Genomic DNA, 25,729 nt, shown 5'->3' on the forward strand with positions numbered 1-25,729 from the left:
CAAAATAATTGTATCATATATAAAATAATGATAATAATAACAACAATAACAATAATAACAATATTTCTTATATATTTAATAAGTTGCTTTTTTCCAGAGCCTGAAGTAAAAACACCTGAAGAACATGTTGAGATTGCTAGCCTATTTTTGAATTACAAATTGAATTTGATCAGAATACCAACAGACACGTAAGTATTTAATGTAGTTACAGCATTAGCATTGTATCGTTAGTCCATTTCACTGTGAAAGTGCAATTGGCTGATCTTTATTTGTGTCATAGGTTAAAACTACTCAGATCGTGTCTGAAGCACATCCCAACAGAGCACTCTATTGCTGTCATGTAATTAATCAGCAATCAGTGAACTGTACATTTAGGATCGATATCAGCAATAAAACATATAAATTACTATACTAGATGGTTACAAAATGTTAATAAACACTTGCACACTTCAGAAGACCTTTCTGTAGCTAATCTCAAGAATTTCTAACCCAGCACATGGAGGCATACATATACAATTATGCACACCCTCCTGGCATTGAGGGTTACAAGCACACCTTCTGTTTTGAGAGTGCAGCACACACCTCCTTTTGGAGATGCAAGTTGGAGTGCTCTGAGCTTTAACTGCTGCTCCCTACAATCTGCTAATATACACACTGGTGAGAAAGATCCAGGAGGTAGGCATACACACACCCGAGGGGTGGGTCCCAACTTGTACGAACAGTCCCCTAGGCAGATGCACACTTCTCAGGGCTTCTGACATTGAAGAACAGGGAGCACTGTCAGGCAAAGACACTTTGCAGGATTCTCTAATCAGCGGGCCCAAAGATGTAGAATATTCAGTAGATCACTTCTGCCAGAAATAGGAATATTCTTTAATGTCTTCCAAATTTTTCCTCAAACTAATGGTCTTTTATAATTCTTGAACATAACAAGGAAGTAATTGACCAACCAGTCAGTACTTTCATGGGCATTACGTGTTTGGCATGGAACAGTTAATGCTTATGAATAAAAGAGACTGTTCTCTGTTCATTATAGTTGTTAGCACAAGCCTGAGAGTACAGGTGAAGAAGCTCATGCTCAAAACACAACTTTGTATAAATGCCTTGTGTTAAAAACTGTTTGGAAGTCTTATAAACCCTTGAAAACAGGAGCCTTTCTACACGGTGTCTTAAAGAAGTTTCAGAAATTGGTGTATACATGGCTTCTAGTCAATATTCAATATGCAACATAATACTTACTCCCCGAGAAAAAAAGAAAGTTTACCATTAAGTGTATTAGGGCTTTTTTTTTTTTCTATGACCCACTACATAGTACATTTTTTTTTTCCTATGACCCACTACACGGTACATTTCTGTCAGGCTTCAGCTTATGATGTGAACATTCAGTAGACAAGTTCTAGAATTGTTAATCCGATCACTTTTATTCTGACTGAACTCCTGCCATGAAGCATTGAATGAGTGAATGGGGTAACATCAGGCTGGTGACTTGTCGCTAGTGGGGTTCCACAGGGCTCCATCTTAGGCCCTGTGCTCTTCAACATCTTCATAAATGACTTGGACGCAGGACTGGAAGGGATTCAAAGCAAATTTGCAGATAACACAAAACCTGAAGGAGCTGTTGACTCCCTCAAAGGCAGTCTACAACTTCCTTGTGAGGGAAAGAGCAGGGGCAGGCACTGATCTCTTCTCTGTGGTTACCAGTGAGGGAATGGCATTAAGTCGTGTCAGGGGAGGTTTAGGTTAGATATTAGAAAAGGGTTCTTCACCCAGAGGGTGGTTGGGCTCTGGGACAGGCTCCCCAGGGAAGTGGTCACAGCACCCAGCCTGACAGAGTTCAAATGCTTGGACGATAGTCTCGGGCACATGGTGTGATTCTCTGTCATCTCATGGGGATGGGCCTTTGTAGGGCTAATGGTTGGACTTGATGATCCTTGTGGGTCCCTTCAAACTCAGCATATTCTGTGATTCTGTATCATTTACCAAGTCTACACAAAAAGATTTGTGTCATTTTGGAGGATATTTCTTTTCTTGAGACTGAGTCCAAGAACAGGTTGTAAATTGTTGGAGATGTGTATATTTTTTTAGGGTGTGTACACCTTTTATTAAGTACATCTCTATGTAAACTGACTAAATTACGTATGTCAGAGGTTCGGCATTTTGATCATCATAATTGGATGGACTGATAACAAACCAGTTGGATTTTTTTAATTCGTTTTGAACAGCAGCATTTGTCCATGGAAGAAGTGACCTTGGAATATTCTGGGAATTTAATTTTATTGCTGATGCATTTGCATTTTATTGGTTAAAAATACTTAGATTACTTTCTGTTTGTTTTCAAACAGTAGGAGTAGAAATATATAATAAGCAATATCCATTAATAAGCTATCAAAAGAATGAGAGATTAATAATTATCATGTTGAAGTATTTGCATATTAACATTTTATATTGTTTTTTCATATTTAATAGTTTGCTTCATGGTCAAATTACCCCATTTTGTGAAGGAAGTTTATTTAATATGCTAAGTTTCTGTGACAATCAGCTAATGTAATCTCTTGTGAATTAATTAACAGGTAGTAGCCAAAAATATGTAGCAGGTATTAGCATTTCATTAAAGTAAATATTAATAGAAAATAATATAGCTGTCTAAATAAGATAAGGGACTTAGATACACAATTGGGACTGAAAGTTTTTAATCTCTTCTTTTTATTCTAATATAATACTTTGAAACACTCAAAGGCAAGGTAATTGTGGCTGTTACTGCAAAAGAACTTGATATTTCATTAACTCAGTCCTTAAGAAAGGGGCTAGATAACACATGCTTATATTTCAATTTTTTCTTTATTGCTGTAATAACACAGTTACACATTTAAGTCTAATTGGCGTGTGTGCAACATCATTTTGGTCTTACTCTCCTAGTTCACTTTACAAATAAAGACTTATTTATATATCCATCAGTTTTTATTTCTGCTTTCAGTGAAGTCAGCAACAGACCTTTCTTTTATTACAAGCAGAATAGGCCTGCACAGGTTTCCTTGGTTATTGTGTGTATTAGCTGTCTGGTAGCTATGGAGACCCATTTTGAGGGAAAAGACAAAAAGTATCGTGACACAAAATATTTTTTTCTATTCTTTTACCATATCTCCAGTCAAGTAGTAGTCTTTTCTTGTCTAGAGGCCATAGTAATTTATTCACCTCTGGCATTATCGTCTGGTTTTCCTCAGCTGACTTGGGTTTTGCTTTTCTGAGGGTTAGTTAAAAGATCTTTCTAGCATATATGGGTTGTGTAGTGCCAAGCCAGTAATGACAAGGAATATATGAATATATATATTCTGTGCTGCCCTATGAAGCTCTCAAAATAAAGGAGACACAAATTATTTTGACAGAATTCTGTTAAGAATAGAAGTTGTGAAGATTGTAGTTTAAAGGAAAATGTATAGCTTCAAGTGTCTGAGTTTTCTTTTATTATTTAGCCACTTTCCACAGTCTACCATCACAAAAGGATTTCATTCTCTATCCCATCTTGCTTCTGTTACTGAAAGTGATGAAAATGAAAGTGACAGTAATGTGGATATGAATCGAAATGGAAGAAACTCAAATGCAGAAGATTGTTCTCAGGTAATAATATTCCTATTTTTTTTTAATTTGACCTAGTTTTATATTCTAAAGAATAGTAAAAGACAAAATAGAAAATACTCAACACTTAAATATAAGTTTTTAAAGACATTTCAGTAAGCTTTTCTGTTGCTATTTAAGTAACTTCCTTACCCTTTCCACTTTATAGTTATATTGATGTGTATTGGATGGGAAATCTTTCTTAATTCTTTTTGCTTTAACCTTCTTTTTTATGATTTATTCCTCAGATTCTAAAAGTTTTATTGCTAACACTATCAAATATTTTGATGGGGGTATCTTAAAAAAATAGGAGTCTTTGTAAATAAATGTTAGTTTATGGATAAATGTTATGATTAATTTATTTCAGCTACAGTGAAAGATGTACCTAGGCATGTGACTAGAAAAATGTAAGCCTTATAAACACATGCCTTAAAATGGCATCCTCATTTCAATCTTAGTGGAAAGACTCCTGGCTTCATCTAGAAAAAGGCTTCAATGCTCAGGTTGCCTGCCCTTAAATTTCAGAAGCTCTGCTTTCTAAAGGAATCCTCAGCCATGATTTAGACCCTCAGGCTTCCTGAGCAACTCTGTGAGTGTTTCTCTAAACAGGTTCACTAGATGAAGCACTGACCACAAGTTCACTCAAAATACCCAAGTAAATGCTAGTTACTAGGTAGAAGTGTCCACTGTAATTTTCCAAGATAGATAAGATGAATCTTACCTAAGTTCAGTAAAACATTATTAGGATGGATTTGGGAAGTCATCCTTTTGGAACAACTTTTGGAAGTGGTAATTACTGTGATTTTTTTTGTTGTTGTTTCTGGTTTTGTTTTTAAATTGGAATGTGCATGTTCTACTAAGTTCTGCTTTTAGATAGACCTGTAACGAAATGCTCCCTCTAATATTTGAATCTTACAGGCTCAACAGAGAAAAAATTATACTTTCAAAGAGTCTCTGGACAATACACTGTTTCATGAAAAATATTTCATATGGGGAAGTAATTGCTAACATAGAGAAGTAGAGACTTAAATATTGAAAAAAACAAACAGAGTTCCACTGAAATTATTTTATTTGCTCACCACCTACAAAAGAACACATTGTGGTACTACCAGCATGTCTCCTCAGAAAAGCATTTGATACATTTCTCTTTTTAATTTTAAGAAAATTCAGGGAAAAAGCAGTCTAGGCAACATGGTAAGTGCGTTCAATGATGTTATACTCAAAATCTGGATTGGACTCAATAATCCAATTATATTTTGGGGAAGATGATGTTTCAGTTTGTAAATGTTTGCTGCAGTTCTTCCCTCTATATTTATTTGCCCTCCCAAGTAAAGGCTGAGTACTTCTTCCATATATGTTAAATTCAATGTCATTACATGTTGAATATATAATATATAATACATTCAATATCATTACTGTATGACAATATAGAAAATAACCTATAAAATGTATTCATTCATGGTTGTATGTAAAGGAAAAACAGCAACCAACTCCTTATCCACACAGTCCAGCAGTAAGGACGACCTAATTGTTTTAAAATCTCTACTGTCATTTTCTGGGACAAACCAATAAATATACTTGGGGTTAATGTTTGTGGTATCTGGTTGATGTATAGGAAATGTTTGTAGGGTTACAAAATGTGTTTGAAGACCAAAGATATACTATTAAGGATAGTATGTCATGAGGTACCTTCATGAACAAGCAAAACAAAGTTTAGTTTGGTAAATTTTGAAATAAATGGGAAATAATTTTTTATATAATTTTTGGAGTGCCTGTTCGCATGTTTCCTCTGCAGACTACACTCTTACACTATTTTTATATTTCAGATTTATATCTATATTGTGTGTCTAGAAAATATACATGTGTGGATATCACTACTGGATAATAATGATTTTAAAATAAGGCAATTCTCTAGTGAGGGGAATACTTTACAGTAGAATTTATATTTAGCTAGTCAGTATTTTGTGTACATTTTATAAATAATAGCTTAATTAGTACTTTAATAGTGCTTCACCTTTAAAAGTCTTTTTAATACTGGCAACTTACAAAAATCATTACAAAAGCAGAAAGGTAAAAAGGGGCTGTAAGTAGCATATTATATAATAATTATTGCTTTCATTACTTCAGTCTCTAGGTGTAAAAATATAGATTTGGTTACTTATGAATTAATAGACGTTTATGTGCTTGAAGCATAAAAGCACTCCACTTAGATTTTCTCCCTTAGTCCAAGGGGGATGTAGAAGGCTGATCTGTTATGGTGGGGCATGCAGTCCAGGTGAGACAAGGACAAGTAAAAAAAATACAAGAAAGAGAGACATTGATAAAACTGGAATGGTTGGAAGAAGAAATGAATGTAACGTAGGCTGAGGGAAATCTGATTAAAATATGAAATGTAAGAAGTCATCAGCAGCTAATTGACTTATACTTGAACTTTACTTTTGCCTCAGTTTAAATCTCAGCTCAAAAATGCTATGCCTATTAATAGATGAATTATGCAAGTAGAACTTCATTTGTACAGATTGGAATTGAAAATAGTTTTTAACTTGCAGGACAATCTTCTTTATTTCACATATTAAATTTTTTTAGCAACAAAATTATGTGGATACTTCTGGAGATAATGGGAGGGCTTTCTTTCTGTAGTTATAAAACTTGAAATAACAATATGCATGACTACTTTTTTTTAAAAAGAGTCAATTAGTGATTAAAAAAGCAAACACTGAAAGAGGAACTTTGTTATCCCCAACTCACTAGATTATTGCTAATTTTTAGAATTTTTTATTGTAGTATACTGAGTGTGAATTAATTTGTCTCCATTTTAAACTGTGTGATTGTTATTCAGGAGGCATCTGCTTTAAAACCTTTGATACAGATTTGGTAAATGCAGCAGTTTTATGCTTTAAACTGACTGAAATTCAGTCAGCTGCTGTGCCAGATGCTCAGCAAGTTTTGATTGACATATTTCAATTCATTCCAATGTAAACTGTATGAAGTAACATAACTGAATATTTGATTCACTGTTCCTAAGGTCTGTTGTCACAGAAACAGGGACTAGGGATAAATGAAAGATGAAATTTTAGAACCTGGATATACCTCCTTTGAAGAATATAAAGTTGAAAGACATGCCGTTATCCTTCATGTCCCTGAAGTACTCATGCAAAAAAATTGAAATGCTTTATTATTGATTTTTACAAACTTTTTTTTTCCCATGAATTTCCCATTGACTCTGCTTTTACAGTTCTGAAAGCGTTTTGGATTTGTATTCAGAAAAAAAATCTTTGAAAATATCTTATTTTGGTAATTAAATTGATCTTGAATCACTATTATTAAGAAAATACATTTTATTAATTTTTTGTTTAAAAACTGCATAACTTAGGGCCAAATTGTTTAGTGGAGAGGCTCTCTATTATTCTTGCTCAACACAAAGCGAAGTAATTTATATGTGTAGAATGCATTGAAATACACATAGAAGTGTTTTGTAGCTGGAAAAAACCAAAATTGTCATCATATGTAAATTACACAGTGTCTTGCAGTTTTATTCAATAGTAGTTTTGTCAAGTGCTTCTGAGAAATAGATTATCTTGGAGTAGCGTTTTCTTGTAAATCTGCAGTTCAAAAGCCTACTTGAATATTCTTCATTGTGATGAATTCTTCAATAGAAGTTATCTCCAGTTCCATTGAGAAGAAAACTTTATGTGTTCTGTTTGAGGAAATGTTGGGCAGTAACTAAGCAAGACAATCTAATCAAAATATGTTTACCATCACTATGTGCAATGGCTACTAGATATCTTAATAGACTGACCTGATTGCTACATTCATAAATCTTAAGCAGAACACTTTGATTTCTCTTTGTGGCTTCTTCAGTGCCAAGCTCCCCGGCAATGCTGATTTCTAAAGCAAAAGTGTTAAAGTCTTGACTCTCTCCCAATGGCATAAACACAATGCACTTGTTCTTTGATGTTCATGTTTACCTCATTTTTCTTACTTCAGTCCATCCTTTTATATATTCAAACTCAGACTTACCTTTTCCTTTACAACTGATACCAGTCTATTTAATTTGCGTGCTCTGTTGTGTGCTCTTTTCATGTTCCCCATAAACATTACAGACTATTGTGTCATAATAAGGTTTTTCTTCATCTCATTCTAATCCTCCTTGTGATATATTTCATAAGCCCAGTGAATTGGGATTGAGTCAAGAGAAGTGCTAGGTAGAAAATAAAAAAAAATCTATTTTCTTTACAAATTTTACAGTTCTGAAAATTACTTCAGCCTGCATATTATTTCCAGGGAAAAAAGTATACATGAGATATGAGGCATGTGAATTAGAAGAGGGACTTGAGAAGAGGGACACAAATTTAGACATTTATGGTATAGAGAGACTTTTTGATGGGCCTGCAATTATCTACTTGCATGTACATACTAGACAGGAGACTGAAAAATACAAACGAGTCCTTGAAAGTAATAAGATAGCTATAAATTTATGGATTACCATTATTTTTACACTTACTCATTAATGATTATAAAACATAGTAGATTATAACTTAGATTTTTCAGTTAACCATGGAAATTTTCTCACAATTTGCATTCCAATTTCCCATTCACTGAAGAAGAACAATAAGTAGTTCTCTCAGAATCTGTGTGCATCCTTCCATATTTCACAGATGGATCCAAGTCTTTTTAAATTTCTTTCTTTATCAGATACTGTGGCAGCAAATCTTACCTTTCAGGCAATGTATGTTCACTAAGGAGGAAATACCTTTGTTTTCTCTTTCTGTGTCTATGTCTTAAACACTGTAGATGAGGCAATAGTACAACAGAATCAGAACTTTCTTGACACTCCAGTTGTCTCCAAATCAGTGAGGTTTAGGTAGATGAACACATCCCATATCATTAGAAAAGCAGACAGCTTTTTGACTGTGTTATGTTTGTACTCCAAAATCTGAGTAAATGAGCCTAAAGGAGTCTCTACATAGCTGTGGTTAGATTGCTTTCACAACTCAGATTGGCTAAAGTTACGTTACCAAACATCCAAATTTTCCAGAGTACATTCTCCTTCTTTACTGGAAGTTCTATTGACACAGTTTTTGGGGGTTTTCTGTGTCTCTCCAGGCTTTCCTGCTGACAGCTGTTAATACCAACAAAGTAACTCTATATTAAGCTATCACATGTCCATATTGGAAATAAGGATCATGTGTACGGTCCATGAATGGTATGTTGGGCAGAAAGTGCTAGACTTGTGCCAACATTGCAATCTCCAAGGCTTATACAGTAGATCTCATATTTTTTTATACTTCAGGCATGCCCAGGATTTCTGAGAAGAAACTTGATAAATTGTACAGTTGACATGTATCTGTTTGGTAAATCCTGTGACTCCTACAAGAAACTTGGCAATATTGGAATCTTCAAGTTGTAGGCTTACATGCAGAAATATGACAGCTCTATGCGTGTACTTCCAAAGTCACAGTTTGAAGGGAAGAGATAGTCCGTGTGTTACTTGAGATTTTTCAGACTCATATGTTGAGGTATGACTGTTGACGTGACATGATAAGTGATCACAACTTGACTTGTTTTGAACAGTTGTGTGTACAGATTTCTGAAAACAGGAGCTGAAGTATGTAGGCATTTGTAAGATTCTATAGCGTCCTTTTCATCTCTAGAAAAACGAAAAATTAATCTAAAAAGGAACATGTAAAACATAATATTTTTCAATTACTAAATTCTTAATCCAAGTGGTAACAATTTCAGCAATGTCTGTATTTTTCTCTTCGTTGCTCTTTATATTAGATCTGTCTCCAGCTTTGACTCATGAACGTTCTTTAAAAAACACATAACAGATTTGGAATAGAATTTCCAATTCATGCTGTACAAAGATGGGACTTCCAAATTCTCTCAATAAACAATATTGCAGTTAAATTATATGTATTAAATTATTTGGTACTTCCTATTTTGGGATAGAGACTCTTAAATTTGTAGTTTATTCCCTCAGGTCTTTCCTTTGTTTAATTCAGAGATTATCAAACACCTACAATTTTGGCAGAGATAAGACTCCTGAGCCTGTTCTGGGCTCATGGAGATTCTGTAAAATGCTGCAGGAAGACTTTTACTGAAGCTAGAAATTAAACTAGAAAGCCATAATGTTTTCCTCTAAGGAAGCATTCACAGGTCCCTTCATATTATGTATGAAGGGTAGTCTGTTATAGGAGGGTTGAGGCAGACCTGGATTTACAGCACAATGACCTTACACAAGATTTAGGTACAAGATTTAGGTTGTTGTGATCTGCCATCAGTCTAACTCAGACTCTCTAAATTATGTCAGTCTGCTCCTCAAAATGTATTTTTACATTGTATTGAGAAAGCATAAACGTAGCTCCAAGTCAGCATAGCTCCCACAGCTCCTCTTTGAAATGCAGAATAGAAAATCACTCTGTGTGTCCAGCTGTTGGCCTGCTCAATGCTACCAGTTTCAGCACTAGGACCTTGGACACATATAGAAGATGTGGGGAGAAGGGTGACAAATCTGGTTATAGGGAGACCTGGGATGAAAAGAAGCTTGCGAATTTGTTTGCAATAACCTTTTTAGGCTTTAATATTTGACTTTGCAAAAGCAAAGCTAGTACTACATTCAAAAAGAAAAGAAACTGGAAGCTGTGGAATCTCTTTCTCCTGCTCTACCTCATTAGAAAAAAAAAAGTGGAAGTGAGTCTTTTTCAGTGTATGTCATATTGCAGGAAAGAGGGCAATTGGAATGACGATTAGGCATCTATTTTTAAATCAAAGATGTTAATCTCTCAAATCTTTGCAAAATATAATGAGTGGACTTTCTGAAAAGCCGGCTAACTTGATTTCAGCTTTAAGTGTAAGCAGCTATTGCATTCATATTAGCTCAGCAGCTCTAGCTTGGAGGGGGGATTGACCAGGATAAAGTTGTTAGCCAAAAACATTAAAAAAGAGCAGGCTACTTTTTATTTATGCAGTGATAGGAAACAAAAGATGCTATTGTAATCAAGCATGCTGTTGCTTATGACAGTTGTGTACTGTCACTTGCACAGCAAGAAATGCTTGTTGGAAAAGGAGCCCTCCATATACTTCTCAAGAATGGAAACTCACAAAAAACCAGAATTGCTTGTATAATAGGAGTAACTAGTTTTTAGAATAGAGCTTATTTGATTGTCAAAAACCAGTAATATCAAAGAACATTGTTTTGATAACGAAGTGGTAGGCATATGAAACAGCTTTTATCTTAGACTCCAGATCACATGTACTTCTCTAGAAACACATCAGTCTATCTAATGGTGATATATATGTTGGTATTATGGTGAAATTTACCGCTTTTATTTTTCTTTTAAAAAACCAACTGAAACCATAATGATAACTTAATAGTTTGTTCCTTTGTTTCTGGAAGGACTGCCCAAGATTATCATTGTTGGCTTTTTTCTTCTTTTTCTTTGTTGTTGTTGTTGTTGTAGTTTTGTTTTGTTTTGTTTTGTTTTCACCATATAGGAGACCACTCCCTTCGGCCAGCAAAATGCAGAGATACCCGGTAAAGGTAAGTGTGTATGAAGTTTATAGTCAGACTTCTGCCATTCCCGTAGTGTTTTGCCTCAATATTAATCCTCCTGTACATATATCAGCAGTCTTACTTATTTATGGGTGTTGGCTTTCTGGGAAAAGATTTCAAAGAACTGGTATTAGCATGTATAATTATGTAGAGTAGAATCTCCAGTTTGATATTAAAAAAACCTCCTAATTTACAAGAACATTTTGGAAAAAAACCCACTCTCTAGTAAAATAAAGTGGATTTTGTACATTGAGCTCTTTTCCTAATCACTCTGAATTATACGTCTTTTTTTTACTGAAAAATGACAAAAACCCCAACAAATTTCATTTTAATAAACTTTTCCTTTGAAATGTATTTGAGATCAGTATTGGAAGAGAATTCAAAATCTTCTCCAAATGAATATCTCTTTGTTTAAGTGAATGTTTGAAGGATTTGATCAGGAGAAGTTTAAAAATAAGAGCCTTCTTTTTAAAAGTGATCGGATTTGTTGGGTGCACAAATTTGTTGAGTCCTAAAACTGACTGCTAGGAAATACCTTTCCTTTTACCAGAGTTCAGTCACCTTGTATAAGAAGAAAGGTACTAAATCAGACTGCTCAAATTACCGTGGTATTACTCTGCTCTCCATTGCTGGCAAAATCTTGGCAAGAATACTCCTGAACAGACTAATTCCCGCTATAGCAGAAGAAATTCTACCTGAATCTCAGTGTGGCTTCAGAGCCAACAGGAGCACCACAGACATGATATTTGTTCTCAGACAACTGCAAGAGAAGTGTAGGGAACAGAACAAAGGTCTCTTTGTAACCTTTGTCGACCTCACCAAGGCTTTCGATACTGTGAGCAGAAAAGGTCTTTGGCAGATTTTGGAACGTTTAGGTTGTCCCCCCAAGTTCCTTAAAATGATCACCTCACTTCATGAAGATCAGCATGGCCAAGTCAGATATGGCAACACACTTTCTGAGCCCTTTCTAATAAAGAACGGCGTGAAACAAGGCTGCGTTCTCGCTCCTACCTTATTCACAATCTTTTTCAGTATGATGCTCCAAAGGGCCACGGCAGACCTCGATGATCAGGACGGTATCTACATTCGATATCGTACTGATGGAAGCCTATTCAACCTAAGGCGACTGAAGGCCCACACTAAGACCCTGAACCATCTTGTCCGGGAGCTGCTTTATGCTGATGACGCCGCCCTTGTCGCTCACACAGAAGCAGCCCTGCAGCGTTTAACATCCTGCTTTGCAGATGCTGCTGAGCTCTTTGGGCTGGAAGTCAGCTTAAAGAAGACTGAAGTTCTCCATCAACCTGCACCTCAGGAAGTCTTCCATCATCCCCACATCACCATCGGCCAATCAGAACTCAAATCAGTCCAACAGTTTAATTACTTAGGCAGCCTCATCTCCTCAGATGGTAAGATTGACGGGGAGATAGATAATAGGTTAGCGAAGGCGTATAGTGCTTTTGGAAAACTCCATAAAAGAGTCTGGCGTAATAAACACTTGAAGAAAGGTACCAAGATCAGTGTCTACAGAGCCATAGTGCTGTCTACTCTTTTATATGGTTCCGAAACATGGGTCATCTACCGCCACCACCTGCGTCTCCTAGAACGCTTCCATCAACGCTGCCTCCGTACAATCCTGAACATCCACTGGTCAGATTATGTGACCAACACATCTGTTCTTGAACAGGCAGCAATCACAAGTATTGAAGCCATGCTACTGAGATCGCAACTGCGCTGGGCAGGGCACGTCTCCAGGATGAAGGACCACCGCCTCCCTAAGATCCTGCTTTATGGTGAACTTGCCTCCGGCTGCCGCAAGAGAGGAGCTCCGAAGAAAAGATACAAGGACTCCCTGAAGCAACAACTCAGCCTTGGGCATATTGATCACCATAACTGGTCCACTCTGGCCTCTAACCGGGAGGCCTGGAGACAGTCCATTTATAACGCCACTGATGCTTTTGAGAAAGCACGCAGGATCACTCTTGAGGAGAAAAGACAACGCAGAAAGAATCGAGCCTTGCAGAATATACCACCTAAGGAGTCTTTCTGCTGTGTCTTTTGCAACCGGACTTGCCTTTCTCGTATTGGCCTTTTTAGCCACCAACGCGCTTGCAAGAATAGTGGGTAGAGCCCTTCCCAAATCTTCGTTCGCGAAGCCTAGCCTCTCAGTTAAAGCATGTGGACAGCTTCACAAGTTCTACAGTAACTGAGCCCGGTAATTTCACCCAACAAATTTAGATATTTTCACAGATTATAACATTATCTTCATTCTAGAAAAATGTGCAACCATCAACCATCTCTGGTAATCCCCAAATAGGGTAATACAAGATAAGGTTATAATGGGGGGAGGGAACAACCAAAAACTTGGATCGTACTGCAAGTATAATGAAGAGAGAGAGTTTATTTGTGATATTTAAATATCTTGAAGCAAATGTAAATCATACTTCTTCCAAACCTATACTAATTAATTGTTTTCGTACTTTTAAGAACTGATAATGATTTCAGTTACTATATTGCTTGAATATCTTTTCTTATGAATTCTTACTTTCATTAATATCATCCTGGTAAAAAAAAAGAACCAAACCATAAGAATCTCAATGTTTCAGAATGCTGCAAGTTAATGAGCTGCAAATACAGCTTTTGCTTATTCTTTCACAGCTCAATGCCAAAAGCTAATAGAAATATGGTAGTTTGCAGTAGATAACTCTTTATGCCTACCATGATTATGTTGGGACGTTGGAGTAGTTTTGTAGCTCTCACAATTAATTAATTCTTAAGTTAGTGTATCTCAATGGCCAGATTGCCATCTTCTCTGCTGACTCAAAACTATGCTTAAGAAATGCCCATTGAAGAAAAGCTCCCACAGCACAACCAAGGAAAAGGATGAAGTGGACGTATTTCCATCCTCTGGCCTAGAATACTAGTAATTCACATTACTACTATACTGAAGTCTTTTGTACTCAAGTTCTCTTCACAGTCTCCAGGCCATCTCAATCCAGGTGTTGTCATTTCTCTATTGCAAAATCCCTTTACACCAACTTCATTTAGGTTAGGAGGCTACTCTGCTTTAGTTCAAAACGATTCATTAGGAGTCTTTAAACTCCACAGAATATCTGATAGCATGAATCATGTACCAAAACTGAGATAAACAGAAAAATCTTTAAAAAAATGTTTTATTTATGGGTATGGAGGCTTTAATACACTCTTAAATATGGCTAAAAATTGCTCAAATTTTGCAAAGAATGGGCATGAGAATTCAATAATTTTATCTCTTCAGAGTTTGGTTTAAGCAATTAGACAGTTAAAAATATGAATAGTCTAATGTCAGAAGAGTTCTTTCTGTTCACCTGGAGTAAAATTGAAACGTTCCTTTTGAGAACAGTGATATTTTACAAGTACACTAACACATGTAAGAAAAACCTTTCCTGGATAAATGATTGCTTTTCAATATGTCAAGCTTTTGGTTTAGGATTCTCTGTCCTTTTATGTTGTTTTTTGGTTTGTGGTTTGTTTGGGTTTTTTTAAAGTTTAAAATATTCTCATTAATCTACTTAGGCTGCTGAAGTCCATTGAAATTTTGTGCTATTGAGGTCACCAAATCTAACTAAATATTTTTGTAAAAGTAAAGCCATCACTCTTTTTCTGTTCCTCTTCAGAGTAGGAAATCATGAGTTTGCAAATCTATTAGAACAAGAAATTTGTCCTAAAACATATAATTACACTTAATTGTGCTTTGTTGTAAAACAGAAATTCATACGTTGCACTTATTCTGTCTGTGTAGTTGTTACAATAAAGTAGTAGTTTTCTTTAGGTGAAGTGCTTTTCTATGATTTCCAATTGCTTTTGATGCAGATACTGAATCTGATGGAAGTTGTTTGTACTATCACATTATTACTGTGATTTTCTGTTGTCTCATTGAAATCTTGCTGTTCCAGTATTTGTGCAGAGAGATAATGAAACTAAAATACAGGTTAAAAATGGCAAAACCAGAAAGTGAAATTTCAAATAATCATGATGGAATTAAGTGTGACATTACTGTACAGTGTATACATGATATGTATGTTTCACAGAGTAAATGCAGAGAAAATGGCATTACAACACAAAAAGTTATTGAGTGATTACAAAATGTGTCTACATGACATTTCTCTGTTTATTTTTTGGTATGAATCTGACTTTAGTTCTGATTTTCCTACAAGAAAGTTCATGTAATCTAGTGTACTTCACATTTCTCTGTATTTTTTATTTTCTGTAAGTGGTAAAAATTTTATGATACTGCTCCATCAGCCTTTGACTGAATAGGAGCGTTGGAAAAGGGCTGTATTTTTCTTTATTTAGATGACTTCAAGTTTGCAGAATTCATATGTATATGTACATAACAAGCTCATATTAAACGTTCTAGTGCAGAATATGTGATAGTTTATTGAGGCAGACTACTTAAGCAGTTGCAGGTGTAAACACTGTATTTCCATATAGAGTTGTTTCAATCAACATTTGAGCTTTTTAGGCTAGTGGGAGAGGTTTTGGTTTTGAACTTGGAGATGTATGGATAATTTCCTTGTAATTTTAGGATAATTTTTCAGTATAAGAATGATACTTCTTTAATGTGCATATTGTCACTGTATTGGCTCTGTATGTCTTTTTATCTTTGTAGAAGAATTACGTGAGAATATCAGTTTTGCTGCAAAACAAGTGTCAGAAACGGCTGATACTGATATGAAGAACCAGACAGGAGATAAACCAAAGGAAGAAACAGAGTCAGAAAAGACTTCTGTTTCCAGGGAAACCTGGATTAGCTTTGAAGACTTCTGTGTTTGTTTCCAGTAAGGAATAGAGAGTTTGGGTTTTATTCCATAAAATATACAGTGTAACAATGGTAAAATTCATAACATGACTATATAAAAATTGTATCTTAACAGGTCTTCTTTGTATAACTGTCCTGCCTTTCAGGGTGGTTTCAAGGCTACTTTTCAGACCAGAATTATTGTCACTGTTGACAGGGAGCCTGTAGCTGCAGCTCTGCTCTCTTTCTTGGGTGTGTCCTCCAGAATACAGTAGAGAACACCATCACCAGCTCCATACAGGATATGTCAGACTGCAGTGGGGGTGGAAGATTGTAGACTGTGGAGTGTGCTGACATTAAGTGCTCACATACCCGACCCAGCAGCCACTGGGCACACAGTCTGCATCAGAACAACACAATTCTAAAGAAAAAAAGGTTGTTGAAATCAGTTGCCATTAGATTGGCTTGGTCAACTAGGTGCTTTCTTTCACTCCCTTTTCAATGTAATCCCAAGCCATTTATACCTCTGCAAACATAAAAAAATCTGCCGTACTTGTAGCGTCATATCTTCAATTTCGGTCTTTAAGATTTAGGAAGACTGGTACTATATATATATACTTTAGAGAATCTAAGATTGCTGAGGGGAGTAATTTCATCAGAGAAAATCCACTCAGGTTTTTTGGTTTAAATTTGTAGTTGAGATTTCTGTGTGAAGCTTTTATTTTCATAAATGGGTGTTTTCTTGAGCAGCTATTATACTCTGCTCCCTCTCTGAAGGAAAATGTGTAACTTCTATACCAGCCAGCAATACCCAGAAGTAAAAGTTTAGGCCTTGCTAAGGTTTACCTGTTTCTTTTACTAAGTCACAGATACCAGAAGATAGGGCCTTCAGAAAAAAAGCATCATAACCAATGTAATTTGCTTTCAAAGGCTTGCTCACGGTGTCATATGGAGAGAATGTGAAATATGAACTTTCTAACTTGTTAGCCAAATGTTAAAGTACTGTTGACATTTTGTAGACCAATATTATTATTAGTTAAGGTATAAAGCATTTTTCAGTTTCTTGTTCTTATCTCTAAATAAGTGAGAGTTTATTTTCACAGTGAACTGATAAAGTAGCTGTTAACAAAGTATCTCGATTGATCTTGGAAGAATTTATCTCTCAGAAGAAATTAGGCACCTAATATTTTCATTTTATCAGTCAGTTGAAAGCGTTTTCTTATCTGACATGCCTATATCTCAGGCAAAGTTAAAATAAGATGAATGTTCATAGTTCATATCAAACTTTGAGAAATGAGAAAAATTTTAGCCACCGTAGGAATTGATACGTCAGCAATGGATCAGGATTCCTGTGATGTTTCTGAGTAATCAAAACATTCGAGGTCACATCACAATTCCATCCTCAATTAAAGCTGAAGTCATTTATGTTGCCTTTGGTGAAATCAAGGTCAGAAAAAATTGTCAGGAGCTACATAGCTTTCTGTAGGTGCGCAAACAGCGCAGAACTGAAAAAGCACATTACTAAAGTATATAAAATAGTCCTTCCTTGCAGTTATACTTTATTATGGTAAATTTTCAGATGGTAATGGAAGTTTTAGAGTAATATTAGCATGTTACCATTTCTAGATTGAAATTGAACATATTAGTGGCCTGGCTTCCAATGGAAAACTATAGAAATGCAGCAAAGATAAAAATTAATGTCAGCTGCTTTCTCTGGAGATGAATTCTATTCCCCTTTTATGAAATGAAAAAATGTTGAACCATTTTTGAGAAATACATGGGAGTCTCATTTATGAAAGTAAAATTAATATGCTATTAAATAGACATTTACCTGAAATATATCATTTGTACTGATTATTTTCCTACATAATTCTATTTTATATTCTCCTTAGGAACCTGTATATTTTCCACAAGCCACATACATATGCTTATAATTATCAGAAGACAGATTTTAAGGTATATGACTGTATTGTTGGGTTTTTTTAATCTTTGTCTAAGTCTTACATAAATAGGTAATACATATATCCTGAATGATATTGGTAGATCACATAGAACTGCCAGTACTGAAAAATAATAATGCATTAAGTTTATTGTAGTCAATACAAATATATGTTTGCTAGCAAATATCCAGAAGTATTTCACTGTATTTAAGACAAGGAAAAAATATTGTGGAGTACTACAGCACAATAACAAAAAAATGGATTATGTAAATAATGCAAGTTGATACTGAATCAGATCTCCATCCTCTCTTTATTTTGATTTAGAGCTACCTTATAACAATTTAGTGTCTAACTTGAATTTAATCATGATTCAGCTGTAGAATCTGCCCTTTCATTCTCCTTCATCTGCCCCTGTCACCTAAAGCCCAAATCATGAGTCTGTTTAGCATAGCCCTCTATTTTCTCTTTAAATGCTAAGGCCTTTAGCTATTTACAGCATCCTGTTGCAGGGGTTAAAAGTACCCTTTAATTACATTGAAATTATGGAATTTCTCTAAACCTACCATTAGTTCATATTATCAGAAGGTTATTCAACATGCTTGAATATCCTGTTCTGCCTCTAATTTTATAGTGTATTTGAAGAGCAATTGTAGAGTACCAAATGTAAATTCCTGGCATGAACTTTCTGTAAAATCCTGTACTGAGAAGGTTAACTACATGTATTATGCTTCATAATTGTAGTATACCTGCAATTTCACACCTCTCTGTAATCACAAGAAATTTTCCTAATGACTGCACGATATACTTTCACAAGCCATAATCAGCATTAAGACTATGTAAGCCTGTGTGCTGTTGTGCCAAAAAAAACTAACCCTTTGCTGTAATTTTTTACCTTGATATGAATGAGGCATTTACACCATTAGGTAAATTCTGTATGATGCTTAATAAAAGAACATTTTCGTTTATGATAGGAAGATAATAGTACTGGCATCTAGGATCAAATACAAAAAAATGGATTTATATGACTCTGGAAAATCCAGGAAGACATGTATTGTAACAGTTCTGAAGAAAGAAGCTCATTTAGCTTCAGATTTTGAAGAATTTCTAGGAACAGTAAAATCATTCTGTAGTTTCTAATATTGGCATAGGAATTATGTAGCAAAGTTGTGAGTGAAAAATTTTGCCTCCTTAGATTTTTCTAGAAAAAAAAACATTATGAGGAAGAATCACTCATGTCTACAAATTAAAAAAGTACATATTTCTTTCAAGCTTATTGTAATTAGTTTCAATCAGAAAGTTGCAGCACAAAAAATTTTTGATCTTCCATTGAATGTTGTTTCGCAAGTGGAACTACTAAATTGAGAATGAATATGAACAATATTACATAAAAGTAGATATATTCTCATTCAAGTAACTGTTCTGTTTCCTTTTATCTCTGAACATTATAATACATGCAGCATTAGGCTCTGGGCCTAAATAACATGTCTGAAATTTGGAAGAAGTAGTGACAATTAATTACCTACTTCCCCTTCTATAGCTAAGGTCACCATATCCGAAATCTTAGCCATGCTTTGTATAAGGACAGTTGGACAGTATTCAATGAAAATGAAAGATGAAAAAGTGTCTGTTTTTTTATGCAGTTTACTAATGACCAAGTCATCTATTATTTACTTGTGGACAGTCTGATGCCCATTGAAATCATAGTCAGCTTTTCTGCATTAGTGCACTGGGATGATACTGGAGGTAAGGCCAACACAGAAAAGTACACGTTAATGTTTTAAATATTAAATATTACGTTTAATATGTCTGTGCTGTTGTGTTTGGCTGTTGTGTATTTGGGCACAGTTTGAGAGTTTAGTATTAAATAGCCAAATTGATTCTAAGAGATATGCTAACATTCCAGCCATACTTCATTGTTATTTCATATTGATGGTGAATATTTTCATGAAAGGATCCCTCCCTTTACTGTTTATTATGATTTGCTGCAAGCTTTTCATCACTATATTTCTAGTATGGATTTCCTTGTGTTTCTTGGAGTTTCTTTTCTACAAATTCCATTCTTGCAATCTGCTTTATGCCTTAACTGATCATAATGCCGTAAAAACAGCGATATAACCGAAGTATATTTTTGAAATGATTTTTAAACTGGTGCACAGTAAGATCATAAGTACATTTAAACTTGGTTTCTTTCAAGATCCAACAACTGGGAAGATTTAAATAAAAATCACTTGTATTTCATGAAAAACATAGAATGGTATTCAGGAAAGCTAAGTCATGTTATGATAATTGGCTTAGGTTAACCAGATATTTAAACACTGGATATGAATGTAATTTTAGTGCATCCAGAGTGGTGGAGAGAGAACCAAAAGAAAGCTTAAAAAACCCAAACTGACCATTCTGTTAAAATAAATTATAAGCTATAAATATAAATAAATATAAGCTTTCTATGGCTGTTTCCTTCCTTTGCATATGGGCAGAATGTATTTCTATGGAGTTTTACGGTAGTCTGAAATGACTTGGAAGTTGTCTGATGTACACATTCTTCTAACACATTCTTTTAACGATTATTTTAAAGCAAAGGGTACAAATAAGCTGTATTCTGTGCCACCTATGCATTTTAAGTGACTGGCTTTTTTCTCTGAGTTAGCAAAGCCTAAGTGCAGACTTTACTGGCTGTGAAGTAGCTACAGATTCCATGTGTTTGTCTTAATTTTATAGTTATTCACCCTCCCAATATTGTGTGGGTTGTGTTATGTTTTGTTGTTTTTTTTTCTTAATCTAGGAACTAAACAAGATTGTTCTAGTATTTCAAAGGGTGTGCTGACGATTGAACGTTTCTCTTGGAAATCTGTGACTCCTGGAGAACTTGTGTTAAAGATGCATACATCTGCAACCAAAGCTACTGTGTTAAATCTTCCTGCTGGGTATGTATGAGGCTTTGTTTTTGTCCTAATGCTTTAGTCCTAAGGCTTGAGATGATCATTTACTTTACACAGTAAGTAAGAGTTTATTTTCTAAAACTAAGTTTTTGGAATATCAAAATGGTTGATAGCTAGGATTTGGTAAGACTACCAAATTACTATGAGTTTACCAAAACTTTCATTCTAACTAGAATGATTTTGAAATATTCCCTGGAGTAGCAAGAAAAATTTAAGAATTAGCATTTTTTAGTGGAACTGTAAAAGCATGATAATACCATAGGAGGTTTCAATGCTTTTCTTGAAACAGGATTTATGAAACATGACAGGAGAAATCCTAAGGTTATTCATGAAGCCTTGCATATTTTACTTCCCATTCACATAGCTCTTAATATGATTTATTTCTCTTTGCATGTAACTCTAAATTTTCAATGTAAAGCACTGACTGTTTAAATAAAGAAACAGATTAAAAGCAAGAGTTCTTGTTATCTATTAGTTTCTAAAAATGCTTCTGGGCAAACCGGGAAGATGACAACTTCATATCTTGCCGTAAGCATAAAGTTGCTGAGTCATTCACTGAGGCTTCTACTTTTCGAAAAGTAGAGAATCATCAGTTTAATCTCAAAGAGATGAGACAAAATGTATTTTTAAAAAATCAAGTAAGATTTCAAATAAATAGGCATAGCAAGAAAATACTCCAATATTATAGCATACTGAATTAAAGATATTTAATAGTTCTCTTTATTTGTTTTGATTCAGACTAAAATTGGAATAGTTATTTTTACGTTTGTAGGCTAGTTCTGCCTCCACATGTATTTTCCTAATGTAGTTTCCAAAAGTTGCATACATCTGTCCTGTAGGAAAGCCCAAAAATGTAGATCTTTTTGCACCTGCAAATTTCAAAGCTAACAGAGGTACAAGCAGCTCAAATTTATATGCTGCTCCTCTTTGATTCTCTCTACTTCAGGCACAGCCAGGAGGCTTTCAGTCAGATTTAATTTACAGCAGTTGTGGGAGATGAATGGGCTTATTGACCACTTCCCCATTTCATTCCAAATGAGAATTTGGAACTTGCTAAGCCAGGAAGGCACTCTCTTCCCACCGTCTGTTAGTGGCCAGGGGGCATTTAAATTTCACTTGAAAGAAGATGCAATTAAAAAATGTGAGTGTGTGTGGGAGTAAATCTCCTTTCTTACTCTCACCACTGGATTCCTGGTTAACACTTTGAAGCTACAGCCTGGATGAACTTCTCCAGCTAAATGCAATTCTGTAAATGATCTGAGACCATGAGGCTTTGGTATCAGCCAGCTCCTCAAGTATTTCAGTGGGACTGCAAGACAGTGTTGACTAGAGAAAAAAGGGTGAATCCCTTGTTTTGTGTAACTGTAACTAGGAATGATTTCTCTTATGATTAGAATCCGTTATAGGATACAGTTAGGCAAACAAGAATGAGCTGAGTATATGACGTTCAGTCATAAGTGAATTTCTGTTGGTAACCTTAGGAGGTTATGATTGGGCAGTTTGGCCTGCAGTTGCTCCATATAATGGTCACTCAGTAGTGTTCATCAAGCCTGACACAATTATACACTAATTTTTCCTTGTTTTGTCAATGCAAACATGGAAATTTTGACCTAAGTAGTACATGACCAGAACACTTCACTTCTCTAAGCTTTCTAGAGCAGATATGTTTCAAGTGTAGCTAAATATAATCCTGATGAAAAAATCTGTGGTTTGTAGCTGTATGAAATAATAAGTATACCTATTTTGCTTAAGAAAATCAAAATAACACCTAAACAAATAAAAATAAAATAATAGTGACTTCTCTGACTTCAACTACTCCCTACATTTGGAGGTTCTTGAAAAGAAAGGAGTTAGACATGTAGAATTTTGAAGCACAAGGACATCTAGAAAAGGATTTCAGTATTACCAAATGCAGAAAAGAAAAGCTTAATAATTGCTGTAATTAAAAGAAAAAAGTTAATTTACTTTTTCTTGAATGTAGGAAACACATATTACTCTTCACAGTAAGTTCTCCCATAGGGCACCATATTCATCTGTGTACCATGGTGCCATGTGTCTTTGGAGAAGAGGATGATGTGATGCCAGCTCTTGAAAAGGTATGCATAATAAAAACAAGTCAAGTATTGTGATAACAGTATTTCAGACTATTAATTAGTTTTAAAGTGAGTAATATTGGATTTTCATTTAGAGTTATTATGTTTAATGGTATAATATTAGTTTCAATGTTAAATGGATAAGGGCATAAAATTTGCAAAAATTATCTTACTTTTAAGTTAGCACTGGGTAGTATTGTGGTTTACATAGAACAGCAGCATAAAATGTTAAGAATACTCATGCATGTGTCTGAGGTACTCATATAGCTCACTTTTTGGGGTATGTGATAAAATACATGTACATATTATAATTAATAAGCAAAAATACCTGCCTATTAAAATAAATTGTCACATCAGTAAAGTTAGTTTTTTCCCATGAGCTCATATATTACTTACTGGGTCCCAGAGCAGCTTTTATATCTAAAATGACCAGTTTAATCAAATAACTTTTCATAGCTGAGATAAGAGGCCCAGGAGAGCAATTACTATAGCTTTTCTTCTTCATTGTCTGCAGTCCAGACAGATATCTCTGTCATCCATATTTTCAAAATTTCTTTGGCAAGCAGTAAGCCCAAATATTTTTCATAGGCACTGAGGGGAGGGAATATAGTTTCTAGCTAACAATTTTGCTAAAATATTTTAAAAGGTGAGTGTGACAACAAATTTACATAGCAGTGTAGATTCAGGGTCCTAATAATAGGGCACTAAAGCACATTTATGACATTTATTTTAGCAAGGAAGTTTAAATATAAGAAGTTGGACCATTAAAAATATCTTGTGGCTGTACTAATCCCTTGCCTTCAATTTCTGGATGAAAAGCTATTTGTCGTCAAGAAAATAAAGCAGAATCTTATCCTTGGATCTTCTCTGCATTTCCTTTTAAAGACAGCATTTTCTCTACAAAGTGTGATTTGCAGGAAAATATCCATATTCTTGCACAGAAATCCTGATGAATATTAAAGATGCTTTAGGCAGCATGTATTCTGTCATTGTTTTCAGGGGGATAAGAATACTAATTTGTCCTTTTATAACAGAAGATGCTGAGCATTTCAGCTAGCAAAGTCATATTATCACTGCAGTAGAAAGTCTCTGTATGCATCTTATTTTTGTTTAAATTTTCTAGGAGTATTGATACAGGAAAAATAAAACAATTAATAGATACATGTTATGATGTCTGTTATAGTGTTGTAATGTTTTAATTTCAGTAGCTAAAATCAGTGAAAATTTTGTATGCTTTTGAATACCAGAGACCTAATTGATTTTTTAGTTTATAAAATTAATAACAATTCCTTGGATTTAGAAAAGTTTTGTACTTCTTTGCAGGAAGAAAGCTTGTATGCTGTCACAGCCTAGAAAGAAAACAAACAAAAATTTTAAAGGAATCTTTCTAACAGTGATTGGGTTTATTCTGTCTCCCCAGGAGAGCTCTCGGTTTACAGAACAGGCTGCAGCTATCCTGAAAGCTGTTGGAAATGTGATAAATAATTACAGCAGTAAGGATGAACTTTCTAAAACCTTGAAGGAATTGGAACTAACTCTCTGTCCTCCTGGCATCCATGGTACTGGAATGGCTGAAGAACTCTACAAGGTGAACAAACAATTTTAATAAACATGTTAAACATTTTAATAAACATTAAAAGCTAGAGAAGCTGGATAACAGCTTAATATTGTCATTACCCTCTTCAAAACAATGTCTGTGCATTTCAAAAGGACCACCTGCATGCTCTGAATGGGGGATTTGTTATAAAGTGTAAGCCCAAATAACATTACTTGCAACTGTATGATAATTTCCTTCTTTTAATAAGAACAAATTTCAATATGCACACAGCAGCATGTTCTAAATCAAGTCTATTTTTGTCAATCTAGTTTAGCATACTTTGGGGCAGGAAGCATGAGGGGTCTTTATATTAAGACTTCATTTTGGATTTAAAAGACTCTCCCTGAAATTTGGAAAAGCCAGAATAGTTCTTTTCTGTCTCACGTTAATGGAACAGAAAAACATTATTACAGCGTATATTACTGTAGGCAGTAATGAGGTTTTTTTCACTCATAGTATTTTTAGGTGTTTTTCTTTCTTTCTTGAAACCGCAGAATTCTTATTTAACTTTTCTGCTCTGTATGTGTGATAAAGGATCTTTAGATACATGATGAAAATGTTACACTTTTCTGTAGATCTCTATCCTATGGGTTTTCAATATTATAAAAAGATTGCAACAAATAAAGTTTTATAAAGGGCGTGCTAATTTTTATTTGTATGCAAACATTGATAATACTGTTATCAAGTTATAACTTGATAACAGTCCTTATAACTTGATTGTTCCATGGTCAGTAGTTTATATATTCCACATTCATTTACTTTCATCACAGTACTAGAAAGCTCATGTAGCTTAGACTATGTATTTTAGAAAATTGAATAGAAGAAGGAGTTTAGTATTTTTATAATCACTGATAATAAATTTAGAACACCTAAGCCAGTGCTTTTATATGTTCGCTTGACACCATGCTCAAAACTCAGCAAAACAACAGAATTAAGAAAGAATGATTCCAGGTGCACCACTCAGGAAAGAAGTCATTTTCATGCCACGTCCACCAGAAAATAAAATTGATTTGAACTCTCTGGAATGGAAAATACAAATTTTAAATGCATATGCTAACATGAAATTTGTGTAAAAGTTAGAGACCTTAACAAAAATTCAGTAGTCATGAACACACATATCCCTGCCTCTCTCACCCTCTAAGACCAACGTATAACTGAAAAAGAACAAAAACCCAGAAACTGGATAAATGAGAGGCACTGAACTGACAGTGAT

The 25,729-nt window shown here is 34.7% G+C and overlaps 1 protein-coding gene across 7 annotated transcripts in view; it reads left to right on the forward strand.

Moving 5' to 3' along the window:
- Nucleotides 1–25,729, forward strand: part of ADGB (androglobin) — a 113,767-nt gene that overhangs the window by 43,400 nt on the left and 44,638 nt on the right. For 6 of the 7 annotated variants that reach the window (XM_027687582.1, XM_027687609.1, XM_027687639.1 and 3 more), the window contains 9 exons: nt 98–188; nt 3,471–3,615; nt 11,110–11,155; nt 15,819–15,987; nt 17,840–17,903; nt 19,528–19,630; nt 20,670–20,811; nt 22,808–22,922; nt 24,340–24,507. In XM_027687582.1, coding sequence (XP_027543383.1) covers nt 98–188; nt 3,471–3,615; nt 11,110–11,155; nt 15,819–15,987; nt 17,840–17,903; nt 19,528–19,630; nt 20,670–20,811; nt 22,808–22,922; nt 24,340–24,507 — 1,043 coding nt within the window. The remainder of the gene's footprint in view (nt 1–97; nt 189–3,470; nt 3,616–11,109; nt 11,156–15,818; nt 15,988–17,839; nt 17,904–19,527; nt 19,631–20,669; nt 20,812–22,807; nt 22,923–24,339; nt 24,508–25,729) is intronic. The other variant, XM_027687600.1, reaches the window with a different exon arrangement.

The sequence above is a fragment of the Neopelma chrysocephalum genome, unplaced genomic scaffold, assembly GCF_003984885.1.
Source record: "Neopelma chrysocephalum unplaced genomic scaffold, ASM398488v2 Primary Assembly neopelma1_23, whole genome shotgun sequence".
NCBI lineage: Eukaryota > Metazoa > Chordata > Aves > Passeriformes > Pipridae > Neopelma > Neopelma chrysocephalum.